At 55.0% G+C, this 13,091-nt stretch overlaps 1 protein-coding gene across 3 annotated transcripts; it reads left to right on the top strand.

Annotated features, from left to right (window-relative positions):
• The first annotated feature begins 16 nt into the window (after positions 1-16).
• On the top strand, positions 17-12,054 carry HSH2D (hematopoietic SH2 domain containing). Of its 3 annotated transcripts, none has more exons than XM_040444789.1 (7): positions 17-2,785; positions 3,413-3,526; positions 5,617-5,762; positions 7,228-7,317; positions 8,335-8,500; positions 8,947-9,081; positions 11,339-12,037. In XM_040444789.1, the coding sequence occupies exons 3-7, from the start codon at positions 5,638-5,640 to the stop codon at positions 11,903-11,905; spliced, it is 1,083 nt and encodes a 360-aa protein (XP_040300723.1). In that variant the 5' UTR covers positions 17-2,785; positions 3,413-3,526; positions 5,617-5,637; the 3' UTR covers positions 11,906-12,037. The 3 variants fall into 3 exon arrangements, with proteins under 3 accessions (XP_040300723.1, XP_040300725.1, XP_040300724.1); XM_040444791.1 differs by lacking the exon at positions 17-2,785 and adding an exon at positions 2,870-2,917 and having other exon boundaries at positions 11,339-12,054; XM_040444790.1 differs by lacking the exon at positions 17-2,785 and adding an exon at positions 3,162-3,232 and having other exon boundaries at positions 11,339-12,054.
• Positions 12,055-13,091: the final 1,037 nt, after the last annotated feature.

Below are 13,091 nucleotides of genomic sequence, written 5' to 3' on the forward strand. Positions count from 1 at the left end.
TTTATGTCCACACGTTCCCTGCAGGTACGCAGCTGTGGCCAGGTGTTGGGTCCGGGGTCCTCAGGATGCCCGTTAATTTAAAAGACAGGCCTGGGGGCGCCTGGGTGGCTCATCCGGCAAACCGCCCAACCCTTTATTTCGGCTCAGGTCGTCATCTCGCGGTTTGTGAGGTCAAGCCCCAGATCAGGCTCTGCACTGATGGCACGGAGCGTGCTTGGGATTCTCACTCTCCCTCTCTCTCTGGATGGCGCATCTCAGCCTGGGATAGACACATGTCACTGAGGGATTGGCTGCTGTCAGCATCGTGCTCATCATCGTTATTATTAGCATCGCTGTTTGTTTTGCTCCCCAAGAGCAGAACCCACTTCTGTTTTTCGCATCTCGTCTCTTAACGGGGCACAAGTCACGTAAATAGCTCACGGCTCTGAGCTGTATTTGCCCCATGATGCTCCATGTCTGCACCTGTTGCCTCCCCCCGCCCCGCCCTGCCGAGTCAGGCTGGGGTCCCGGAACCTCCGTCCTGCCTTAGACCCGGCCTTTTGCTGAGAGAGGAGCTTTGATGCAGTGGCAGACGGAGAGATGACTCCTCGACTTTTTTCTTTTTTTTTTTTAATAACGGCTTTATTGAGATCTAATCCACCCACCGAACCGTCCACCCACCGAAGTGCAATTAAGCAGCTTTCAGCATATTCACAGCGATGTGCCGCCATCCCTGTGGTCCATTTTAACACATTCTCCTCACTCGGTCCCCATGAGCTGTCACTCCCCAGACCCCCTCCTCCAGCCTTCTGGCAACCATTAGTCTTTCTGTCTCTGGATTTGCCTGTTCTGGACACTCCATATAAACGGGATCGCATGCGATATGGCCTTTTGTGTCTGGCTTCTTTCACTCAGCATAGTTTTCTAGATCCATCATGTAGCACATGTGAAGACTGCTTTGCCCGGCTGAATAATAATCCGTTGAAAGGATGGACCACGGTTTTTTAATCTAGTCATCCGTTGATGGACATCCGGTTATGTCCACTCTTTGGACACCTCAACTGTTGTCTGTTCCGCGGGCGTGCCCGGTTTCTTCCTGCCACAGGGCCTTTGCCCTTGCTGTTCCCACTTGTGCAAGCCTGGCCTGCATGTGGATTTGCGCGACAACCGTCTCCCCGTGGACTGTGGGCTCCAGCAGGGCAGGGACAGTGCCTGTCTTGTCTTCTCCATCCTTAGCATCTAGCATGGTGCCCACAGTTGGGGCTCAGCCAATGTTTGTGGAGAGAATGAATTAACAAATAGAATGAAAGCATTGTGGGACGAATAGAACGGTTGAAAACACAGAAAGCTCAGCGTTGGCAGAGCCTGGCTGTCCCACCCCCGCATGTCCCCAGGGCTGAAGAGGCACTGTGGTCCCTACCCAGAGAGCCACCCCACATGGGGCCATGGAAGTCCTACTCACCAGCTGGGGCCTCGAGTGAAAAGCCCAGAATGTGGCACAAGAGAGGAAGGGGCCTTGGAGTCCCAGCCCCATATCTTGTGGCTGGCTGGTCCTTTCCTGGAAGTCCCTCTAGGGGCCACCTGCCCGTTCACGGTTTTGAGGACTGTGGTCACCAAGGGCTGGGGGTTGATTCTGTTGTGACATGCTCAGGGGAGGCCTTTACTGTGTGTAAGACCACATGCCCCGAGCAGGTCAAGGTAATCAGAATGGAGCCTTCTGTGATGGGGCCTCAGCTGGCCAGGCTAGAAGTGGCCTGAGACACCCTACGTTTCTGGAGACTGAACTTCGTGCAAATGAGACTCCCATGGCCAGGCTTTTTAAAGTGACAGCGCCTCTAGGACAGGCGCGTGCCACCCCCCACCCCTGGGGCACGAGGTGGGGAGGCCACTGACCCTGGACCAGGGCGATGGGCCCGAGGAGAGGCCCCCAGCTCAGCCCCTTTCTGCCTGAAAGAGGAGAAGGAAGTGGTTTTGCCCATGTGCCGGGGGAGGAGCTGTAGCACACATCCGGGGCTGCCTGACCCGTTCAGTGCTATTTCCTCCACGCAGGGCCCACATTGTGTGTAGGGCTCCCCAGACCGTTGCGGTGTTTTAAAATCAGAAGGAAAAAAAAAATGAATACAATAATAGTGAGCATATAATAACGAATCCAGCCTGGACTCTCTGGGTCTCAGTGCCAACACGGTCATAAAATACCATTTTAGAGACGGTGCTTTGTTTCATTACAGAGGACAGCACGATGTGGCCCCGGCCTGTCCAGGCCTGACGCTGCCTCAGAGCCTCCTCCTAGAGCCCTCTCTTTTTGCACCCCTCAATCAAGTGAACTCCTCTCTGTCCCTAAGTGCCACTTCCTCCCGATCACCGAAGCCCCCTCTGAGGTTCTTGCAACTCCCGTTCCCCCTTCCAGCAGTTTGTCTGCTCTGAGACATTAGCAATTAATTTCTTATTCTTCATTGCTCGCTAGATTCTGGAAGCCAGGAGGGTGGGGCTTGCACCTCTTGAGATCACCTCTCTGTCCCCCGAGGATCTGGCACACAGTAGGTGCTCAATAAAGGCTGGTCACGGTCTTCACAGAGCAGGGGCCTCCCTCTACCTGCAGCTCAGCAGTTCTGTGGACTGCAGAGAGCCCTTGCGACCAGGTTTGTCCTGGTCCCGCCCCTGGGGCTCACCTGCTCAAGGAAACAGGAACAGCCTGGGGGCAGCAGCCCCACCCCCGCTGACGTGCAGACCCTGAACCGAAACCGAGGTTCCTGCAGGCTCCCTGCACAGCGAGAGTGAGAGCCTCGGCTGCCCAGGGGTCTCCCAGGTACGTGCCCGGGTGGGGATCCCTCAGCCGGCAACGTGCTCACTTCTGTGCCTGCCCCCTGCCGGGCGAGCCCGGGACCCCAAGAGCCTCAGCCCCATCCCAGACCTCTAGAAGACAGAGCATGGGGCCCAGGTGGGGCCAGAAGGAGGGACAGGGCTGGCAGAGACCAGAGAAGCGGGAGGAATTTTCAGTTTCCTTTGAACAATGGAGCTGGAAAAAGGGCTTTCCTGGCAGGGGCACAGCATGGGTGAAGGCGTGGAGGGGAAGAGAGCTTGGTCAGTTTTGACTAGAGCGAGGATGTCCTTAGGGCTGTAATACGGGGGCAAGGAGATAGGGGAGCCGCAATGCCAGGGTCAGGAGCTTGAAACTTAGTGCAGATTCATTCAGCCCTAGACAGTTATTCCTCAGCAAACACCCTGCCCCCTCGCTGTCCCTGCCCAGTGCCAGGTAGTGCTGGGGACCCAGAAAAATCTGAAAGAAGCTAGCCCTGGGCCCCGTCCCTAGAGGCCCTTAATATGGGGGAGACAGAGCCAGACACAATGCTTTGTGCAAGTCTCAGCCTTAGGGGCGCTCACCTAGGCCTCCCGAGCTAACCACACATATCTCCCCTTGCCAAACCGATTACAGCTGGATGGACCCCTGTGGTCATGACCACAAGCTGCACATCAGCAAGAACCCTCTGGAAACTCCGAAGAAAGAAAATCTATTGCTTGCCAGCCCCGGAGCGTACAAGATAAGCAGGTGAGTAGCCAGTAGACAGAAAGCCAGCACACATGTGCCTGGAGCTCTGCTTGTATTGGGGGCGAGGGTGGGGGCCGAGGGTTTCTGGGGCTCACCCCCTATTGGTGAATTTAAAACATAAGAGAATTTAAAGCGTGGGAAGAGAGAGAGAGAGAGAGGGAGAGAAAGAAAGAGAGAGAAAGAAAGAAAGAAAGAAAGAAAGAAAGAAAGAAAGAAAGGAAGGAAGGAAGGAAGGAAGAAAGAAAAGAAAAGAAAGAGAGAGAAAGAAAAGAAAGAGAAAAAAAGAAAAGGAAGAAAGAAAGAAAGAAAGAAAGAAAGAAAGAAAGAAAGAAAAGAAGGGAAAATAAAAAGCAACCCAATGACCAGTTACCTAAATCAACCAGGATCTTTAAAATAAAGGATAAAGGAGCCTGGTGGTGGGGATGTGGTGGGGGAAGGGGAGACGGGGAGGATCCTGGCTCTTTATCTAGTTCTGTGGCTGGCAATGTGTTTATCCCAGATAGACTTCATCCAGTTAAAGCCGATGACTTAGCAGTCAAAGCTTAAGTCAGGCACTTGCGTTAGAGAAAGAAAAGCCAACTGTCAAGGCTTCCGCTGAACACAGACACTTGAGCTCCAGGAGGCAAAGCTTGGGTAGGAGCGGAGGAGAAAGTGGGAGACAGAGAAGGGCGCCAGGGCTTTGACTAAGAGAAGAGACAGGAAAGCTGCCTGGAGGAGGGCATGTTTTTGCTGGGTCTTAAAGGATATGTAGGAGTTCTCCCAGGTAGAACAAAGAACAAACCTATGTACGTAACCCCATGCTAGCCATTACTGGATTCGTGAATATTCATTATTATACATCCAGTGCTTAGTTCTGTACCACCTGTACTTTCCCAGCTAAATATCATGTCCCCAAGCTACAGATGAAAATAAAGGCACAGAGGTGTTAAGTGACTTACCCAAGGTCACACAGCAGCTAAGTGGGGGAGCTGGGGCTTGAGCCCAGGCTATCTGGCTCTGATTCCAGGTTCTTAATTGCTTTGTCACCCTGCTTTATTAAATGCTTTCTTCTTCTGGTTTTGTTTTTTTTTTTTTAATGTTTATTTATTTTTGACAGAGAGAAACAGAGCACAGCAGGGGAGGGGCAAAGAGAGAGGGAGACAAAGAACCCAAAGCAGGCTCCAGGCTCTGAGCCATCAGCACAGAGCCTGATGCGGGGCTCCAATCCACGAACCATGAGCCGAAGTCAGACACTTAACCGACTGAGCCACCCAGGCACCCCTATTAAATGTTTTCTTAATAGTTCTCTAATAGTTCTTTAATTTTACTTGTCCCAGAATTCTTTGGGCCTCCCCTTGGAGGGCAGTCTCAGCATCTGTCTTCAGGTGGAAGAAAGTCAATATTGACAGAGTTAGTCAATATGTCCCCACCCTCTGGAAATAGTAACAACGACCTTCTGAAATATTAAAACATTAGATAGGGCCAGGGTGGAGGGGTGGGCCAAGTTAGGGAGATGGTTAAGGGTGAGCATAAAGGGTCATGAGCAGACCATCCAGGAGGGCTTGACCCCATTGCTGGTTTTGCATTGATTTGATACTCTTTTGTAAATCGGTACTATTATTTTTCTCCTTGTCATTGGCTCACAAAGTCCGGTGTTACCTTGAGCTTAAAACTGTTAAGAACTCGGGGTGCCTGAGTGGCTCAGTCAGTTGAGCATCCAACTTCAGCTCGGGTCATGATCTCACAGTATGTGGGTTCGAGCCCCATGTCGGGCTCTGTGCTGACAGCTCGGAGCCTGGAGCCTGCTTCAGATTCTGTGTCTCCCTCTCTGTCTGCCCCTCCCCTGCTCGTTCTCTGTCTCTCTCTGTCTCTGTCAAAAATAAATAAACTTAAAAAAAATTTTTTTAAAAGGAAGAAAGAAAGAAAGAAAGAAAGAAAGAAAGAAAGAAAGAAAGAAAGAAAGAAAGAAAGAAAGAAACACAAGCCAGTGTCAAGCCCCTTGCCCTGGCCAGCTAGAGGACTTGTGAAAGGAGGAGGCACCAAGAACTGTAATAGAGCAAAGTATGGGGAGTGGACCAGGCGTGACTCTCTCTTCTCTCTCCTGCTGCCAGGTAACTGCTCCCCAGGAAGCCATGAACGAATCCGGAAAGCTGCCCCCGCCATTGCCCCCACGACTGGACTGGTTCGTGCAGACGCAGGTGGGCCAGCTGGCCCGAGGAGGGGTCCCTGCATGGTTCCATGGTGCCATCTCGAGAGAGTGAGGACACACCCGTACCTTCTACCCTGCCCTTCACCCTCTCTCCTTGCCTGGGTGGGTTTTCTGCAGGATTCTGGGCTCAGCTCAGCTCCGGGTGTTAAGAGTAAAAAAAGAGCCCTCAGGCCCTTGACGCTTGAACCCTGCGGACTTCAAGCGGACTCACTGGGTGGACTCACTGGGTGACCAGGGACTCTGTGGACTCACTGGGTGACCAGGGCAAGTTACTTCCCATCTCTGGACCTCAGCTTTCCCTCCACAAGTGCCCACCACCCCAGCACTGCCAGGCACCCCTCCCCCAAGACCAGGCATCACCAAGCAATGCTGGCAGGATGCAGCCTCAGAATCCTTCTTCACACAGGGCCCCCAAACAGCTGCCCTCTCTCAATGCATCAGGGACATGAGCAGCATGTCCATACCGGACAGAGTTCTGGACTTTCCACGCTGGGCTGCGTTCTGAGGCCATGAACAAACTCACCTCATTAGTCACCCACTTGGTTCCAAATGGACGGAGAAAAGACTGCGTATGGCCTCCCTTGGCGTGCGGGAAATTGAGAGAACATTGTGAAAGCCACCGAGAGGACGAAGCAGGCATTGTCTCTGAGGTCTCGGGTGTGCCAGTAGGGATACAATGTGAGCCACGCGTTGTAATTTTAAAGCTTTTAGTAGCTAGAGCAAGAGAAGTAAAAAGAAACAGGTGGCATTCGTTTTGATCCTATCTTTTATTCCACCCAGTATCATTTCAATAGGAGTACTCAGAACTCATTGATAATTTAGTAAGCATTCCTTTATCTTGTCCTAAGTGCTCAAAATCTGGTGTCGTAGGCTGAACGGACATCTTGATTCGGACCAGCCACATTTCAAGTGCTCAGTCGCTACCCATAGTCAGGATTAGCTCGGGTTCATAGGCTCCCCAGCTTGTCCTGTAGAAGACCACCTTCCTGTCTGTGATCCCCCGGATAATAGGAGTAGTAATCATAGCATTTGGTGAGCAGTTCTCACGCTCGTGTTCCACGCATTTGATCTGCTCTCCCGTCAGTCCTGGGAGTGAGGGTTTTACTTTCCCCTTGAGGAAGCTGAAGGTCAGAAAGGGACTGATGTCAGGTGCCACACGGCTGATGAGCAGCAGAGCTGGGATCTGAATTCCAACGCGTCGGAGAACAGGCATTGTCACCTACGACACCTTGATCCACCCAAAGATGCCTTCGTGGCGGTATTTTAGGCATTGGGAAGGCAGGCAGGGGCTGTGGGGGATGGGAGCAAGTCTGTCCTGGGGTCAAGGTCATCAGAGGCCTCCCGCCACAGCCGGGAACACCCCTGCCCGTGAACGTCCCAAGGTCTGAAACAGCTGAGAAGAAAACACGACTTTAGGTTTGTTCAGTACCGGGATGACAGGTGCACCAGGAGTCTGGCCGGTACGCGGGACAGCTGGGTCCCAGTCGTCTCCCTCCCGTGTGTGTTCTTCCAGGGATGCCGAGAGTTTGCTGGAGTCACAGCCGCTGGGATCTTTTCTCATCAGGGTCAGTCACAGCCACGTGGGCTACACGCTGTCCTACAAGTAAGGCCTGGGCAAGGGACGAGGGAGGGGGCAGGAGGGCTCCCGGGCTTCCTCGGAGGGGGCAAGGGGTGCTTCATGCCACGACGTCTCAGAGAGCAACTGGCGAAAAGTTCTGGCCAACTCTGGCTGCAATGAGCAGCTACAGGGCTGGCTGTAACCAGCATATGGAGGCTTGGTGGTAACTGAGCCTGTGTGTCTGAAAACAGGGGCTGCTGGGAGCCCAAGAGTGGCTACTGCCCTCGCCTAACCAGCCCCCACCCCCACCCCCGTCTACCTGGCAATTCTCTGACTCCACCCAGAGGGACGTGTTAGGGAAACTCAGGGCAGTCCAGCTCCTTAAGGCCTCAAAAGCTGATCTGGCATCTCAGAAGATTCAGCTGCACAGACTACTTTTCAAAAGGATTCTAGGCCAGAGGAATAAAAAATAAAAAATGGCCCCACAACAGAGTGGCCCACAGGGGAAAAGCTTAGGGCCCGAGTCACACAAAGGCTTGGCTGTTGACCTAGGACGAGTTACTCAACCTATCTGTGCCTCCCTCAAAGTCCTCGTCTCCAATACAGGAATGCTAAAATCAATTCAGAGTCTCAATGCAAAAATTAAATATGATATAGTAAGCACATAGTGGGCCGTTAATAAGTGCATCCATTCATTAACAGAGCATTTATCAAGCACCTGCTGTGTGCCAGGCATACAGCCTTAGCCTGGGGCCTGACTCAAATTTTCATTATTATCATTTCCGTTGATCATGTGACCCTAGCCAGGCACCAAGCTAAGCTTTTGTCTGCAGTAGCTTATTCCGCTTTTGTAAGAACCCCTGAGGTTAGCCTTGGGAGCCCCAGGTTACAGATGGGGAAACTGAGGCATGGTGCGGTTAGTCACTTACCGAGTGTCACATGGCTAAAGAGCACAGAAGGCTAATGGGAGCCTGAACAGCTGGTGCTGGCGGCTCGAGGGCCGGGAGACGGGGACGGAATGAGGAGGAACAGAATTTTCCAGCCCCAGCAGTGTCTCCGCAGAGCCCAAAGCTGCTGCCGCCACTTCATGGTGAAGCTGTTGGACGATGGGAGCTTCATGATCCCTGGGGAGGAGAGGGTCCATGGCTCGCTGCACGCCCTGGTCACCTTCCACCAGCAGCGGCCTATGCGGCCACACGGGGACCTGCTGACACAGCCCTGTGGGCAGGTGAGGGTTGCGACCCCCGTGGGTCATAGCCGCCCCCCGCCCCCTGCTGGGGCCAAGCCCCCAGATTCATTCCCACTCATCCCATCCAGCCTCTTGTGTTTCTGTCACTCTCGTGGTCCCTCTCCTCCCACGGCCCCACCCCTCCTGCTTTGTACCCTGCCCGCACCCCCCCCCCCCCCACCCAGCCCCCCAAGCAAATTTTTCCAAGGGCTCATGTGCGGGTGGTGAGGGGTATAACCTTGGCCGATCTATAGGAAAAGAGTATTTCCCTATAAGGCTTGTGGCGGGGGTAGAGGGGTGTAGCCCTCAAAAGCCAGCGTGGGAGGGGCATGCTTCCTGACCAGGGCCGTGGGCAAGGCAGCTCCTGAGCCCACCACCCCCAGTTTGTCCGGGACCACCGCGTCCCCCTCCTTGGGGCGGAGCTGCAAGTCCCCTCTGCCCCGCAGAAGGATCCAGAGAACGTGGATTATGAGGATCTCTTCCTTTACTCCAATGCATTGACTGAGGAAGTCACCAGCCCCACCCATGGCCCCAGCAAGCATCAGAACCCTTCCTCCTGTTCCACGGTTGCACCTGAGGAGGTATGTGACAGAAAGCTGGCATCTCCCACACGGGAGGGGCAGGAGCAGCGGTGGCCAACAGCTCCCAGAGGAGACTTTCTAGAGCGACAATTAGATCCTATAGCTCCAACTAAAGAAGCTTCCGGTGATTTTGCAGGACCCTGCAACTAAAATCCCGGCCCAGTTCCAGCCCCTCTGCTATCCCTTCTGCTGTTCAGACACATCAGGCTAACCTCGGGGACTTTGCATGTGCTGGTCCCACCCCAAGACCTTTGCACATGTTGGTGGCACCCACCCCAGGGCCTTTGCACATGCTGTGTGCACTCTGCCCCCAGATTTCCTATGCCCGGCTTCTTTCTTCAATTCCTCAAGTGTCTCCCTCCCCAGCTCCAGGCTGAAAGTAATCCTCTCTTCATTTGCCATCCCATCACCCTGTTTACGCGCTGCGGAGCACTCCTCACGATATACAACGTCTTGTTTATTTGTTGGCTTTCATGTTTCCTGTCTGCCTTCCCTATCAGACTGTGAGCTCTGAGAGACCTGGGAATCTGGCTGGCTGGCTTGTCCACCCTGTCTCATGCATATGCCTAAGTGCTCCACTAATGGATCTGTAGAGTAGGTGAATGAATAAGTGAACGAATCCCATCTCCTCAGGGCTGATTGGACCCTCAGGAGCCCCTAACCCCCCACACAGCAGGGAAATTCCAGCAGCAGTGGAAATCAAACAGGCCAGTGCGATGAACATCAGCGGGTGTGGGGCTAAAGTGTGAAGGGAGCAGTCAGGGAAGACCTCCCAGAGGAGATGGCATAGGGCTGGGACATGCAGGGTAAGGAGGAGTCAGCCACACACCAAGATGCAGGGAGGGTGTTTCAGGCAGGGAAGAGAGCACATGCAAAGGTCCTGAGGCTCTGTATGTTTGGAAAACAAAAGAACAACAAAAGCCAGTGTGCGGATGGAGTGCGGTGAGTGCAGAGGAGGTCACCGGGAAGTAAGGGGCCCGGATCAGGAGGAGACAATCACGCAGGACCTCGGGGCCAGGGTGAGGACATGGGGTTCTTCTATTCCAGGTGTGCCGGGGGACCCGCCATGGGAGAGCCTGTGGCTGCCAGCTGCAGAAGGGGGTGCCTGGGGGCAATGGTAGAGGTGGCAGGAAGGAGGCAGGGACTGTCCCGGTGGGAGGGACCGGAAAAAAGATCTCTAGGGGTGGAACGAGAAGATACTTGGGACATTTTGGAAGGGAGCTTGCCGATGCCTTGGAGGGGGAGGGGGAGGGGGAGGAGAAGCTGGACGTTGTCGTGGTTTGAGTCCCTGGGCCCTCCATTGTTTGGGAGGTGATCCCAGGAAGTACCACGGGGGGAGCCAATGAAGGGCGTCTTAGCGAACAGGTTCCCCTGTAGGCAACCAGGGCTCAGTCTCCCGGGGAAGTCTGGGACTCTGCGTGGAACTGGGCACTTCGTCATCCCACCCTAGGGGTGAGGAGCTGGGGTATTGATCCTCCAGCTTCCAGTAGCCACTGGTCAAGCGCTGTTCCTGGGAGAGTTTAATTCTCTGGCACTTGTGGCCTGCCGGTGTGGCCAAGGAATGACCCCAAGCAGAGTCCCCACTGCTGGCATTTGGGAGCGGAGCTGGGGGCGCCTGCGTGCCCAGGGCAGAGGGATATGGATGCGGCATTGTCGGCCATCTGCCACAAACGTCACCTGGTTTTGGCCTGAACAGCCGGGTAGATCAGGGGTCAGCAAACCAGGGCCCGAGGACCACATCTGGCCAGTTTCCGTATGGCCCTGCGTCCCGGTGGCCCACGAGCTGAGCGTGGCTTTCATGTTTTCGAAGAGTGTTGAAACAATTAAAACTAAAGTAATATCTCATGCGATATTATTTTGTGAAAGTCGGACGAAAGCCAAATTTCCACGTCCATACGGTTTTCCTGGAGCGGGGGCACACGTTCTGGTCGATGTGCTATCCCTGGCCGCTTTGCTCCGCGACAGCAGAGCTGGGGAATGAGACAGAGGCCGTATGACCCACGAACCTGAAAACGTTTGCCCTCTGGCCCCTTATGGCAAAAGTTTGCCAATCCCTGGGGGCGGGGGGGGGCGGGGGGGTGGATAGTGAAGCTGGTTATGGGGATGGGAGAGATGGGGCATGGGGTCAGGCTTGGGTTCACCTGGGGTCCTTCTCAGCCCCAAGATGCCTGAGTGGGACCCGTGTCCCAACCTCCAGGGCAGATTCAGAGGTTTGGCGGGCGGGATGGCCCCAGGTCTCACCTGCGCTTGGTTTCAGACCTCAGGAAGGCCCATCCTGCTCCATCGGCCAAAGGGAAGGAGGCCATCGGCAAAGGCAAGCAGAGACCCCAAGGAGGAGGCCACTTCCTCCTGCCCCCCGAAAGCCCCCCTTGAGGAGGCCTGCCAGAAACTCTGGAGAAACTTCAGGATGCTCCCCGAGACAGGCAAGAGGTTCCAGCAGCAGCTGAAATCCCACTCGGCACCTGTGAACTTGTCATCGCTCTGGAATGCTGGGCCACCGGCACTGGCACACAGCTCAGGGGCCAGGCCAGGTGACACACACTGGGAAGGCGACGTCTCCACAGCCCGCTTTGCGGCCACGTCCCTCACAAGTCCCGCACAGTCCCAGGATCTGAGAGATGGAGGTGACCCCTCCGGGAAGGCCTCAAGATTGGCCAGCGGGAGCAAGGTGACCCCGAGGGTCAGGAGTTGGCACCGAGTGGTAATGAGGGCCCTGTCCTCAAAAGCATCCAAACCGGAGACAGAAGGGTTGGCAGAAGCCCAGAGGGACTGGCTCCCTGAAGAGTACCTCACGCCGCCACCCTTTGCCCCTGGGTACTGTTAGAGCTTTGCCCTGGCTCTGGGACCCTTGCTGCAGGGGCTGCTCACACCGGACCCCTGGTTGTCTGCCCACCAGCCCGCAGGAACCTGAAAAATGTAATAAAGGCATTGCTTGGGTCCGGCCCTGCCGTTGCCAGTGGGGTGACCTGGTTACTCGAATAGTAATTATCAGTTACAGCCGGGGGCACAGTAGGTGCCAAGTTCATGATTTCTTTTACACCCCCAAGCAGACCCAGCAGGTAGGCTCATGCTGCACACTTTAAAGAGGAGACTAAGGGTCCAAGAGGAGGAGAGGCGAGGCCAAGGTCACCCAGCTACAGGGTGTGAGCACCTGGATTGGAAAGCTGGTCAGGTGGCGCCCTTTCCCCACGTCCCCTGCGCGTGGCTCAATTCCAAGTACGTCCTCGCCTGTAAATGGAGCTGCTCACTCCTTCCTCCTGGGGTTCCCTGCCGATGAAGGAGGTGAGACTTGCAGAGGGCTTGGCCCACAGTGCAGACATCGACATCAGCTCTAGGGGAAGCTTACGAGCCTCTTTCCTTTAAAGGAGGAGAGGAAGCCCGGGGTTGTGGCTGGTGGCGAGCTCCGGAGAGGGTCCCAGGTCACAGGGCTGCGTGACCTCTGGCAAGTCACTAGACCTCTCTGGGCCTGCGGGCTCATCTGGAAAATGGGGAGAGGCGCAAGCAGTCCCTCATTCTCAGGATGAACCAGCAGGATGCACAAGAAAGCTGAGACTTTGGCTCACGGAAGGTGCTTAGTAGGTGGAGGTTGGAGAGTGGGAGTGGGGTCTAGAAATGATGCACGTGGAAGGTCCCTGGGGGCGAGTCTCGATTGCAGGAATGAGCACTCTCTGGACTGACTGGGGCTATCGATGGGGCCCCAGGGCGACCACAAGTGGAGTGAGTGTGGGGCTTCTCAAATCTGCAAAGCGTAGGTGTCTGGGATCTGGGCACAGGTGGACCTGGGTTCAAGGCTGCCTTTGCAGACAACTTGAGGTGTGGCCTTGGGCAGATCACTCTGTTCCCTGAATGAAGGGTGACTGCTTCTCGGTCAGCCCCGCTGGGATGTCATAGGCAGCCGGTGCAATGGCAGAGAGACAGGTGCCTCGTAAACTGTAAAGTACGGTGCCAGCCTCAGTGAATGACGTTGCTGCGCGCCCCCCCCCCCCCCCCCCCCCCCCCCCCCCCCCCCC

This window comes from Herpailurus yagouaroundi, unplaced genomic scaffold, assembly GCF_014898765.1.
Source record: "Herpailurus yagouaroundi ecotype Mexico unplaced genomic scaffold, PumYag 193, whole genome shotgun sequence".
Taxonomy (NCBI): domain Eukaryota; kingdom Metazoa; phylum Chordata; class Mammalia; order Carnivora; family Felidae; genus Herpailurus; species Herpailurus yagouaroundi.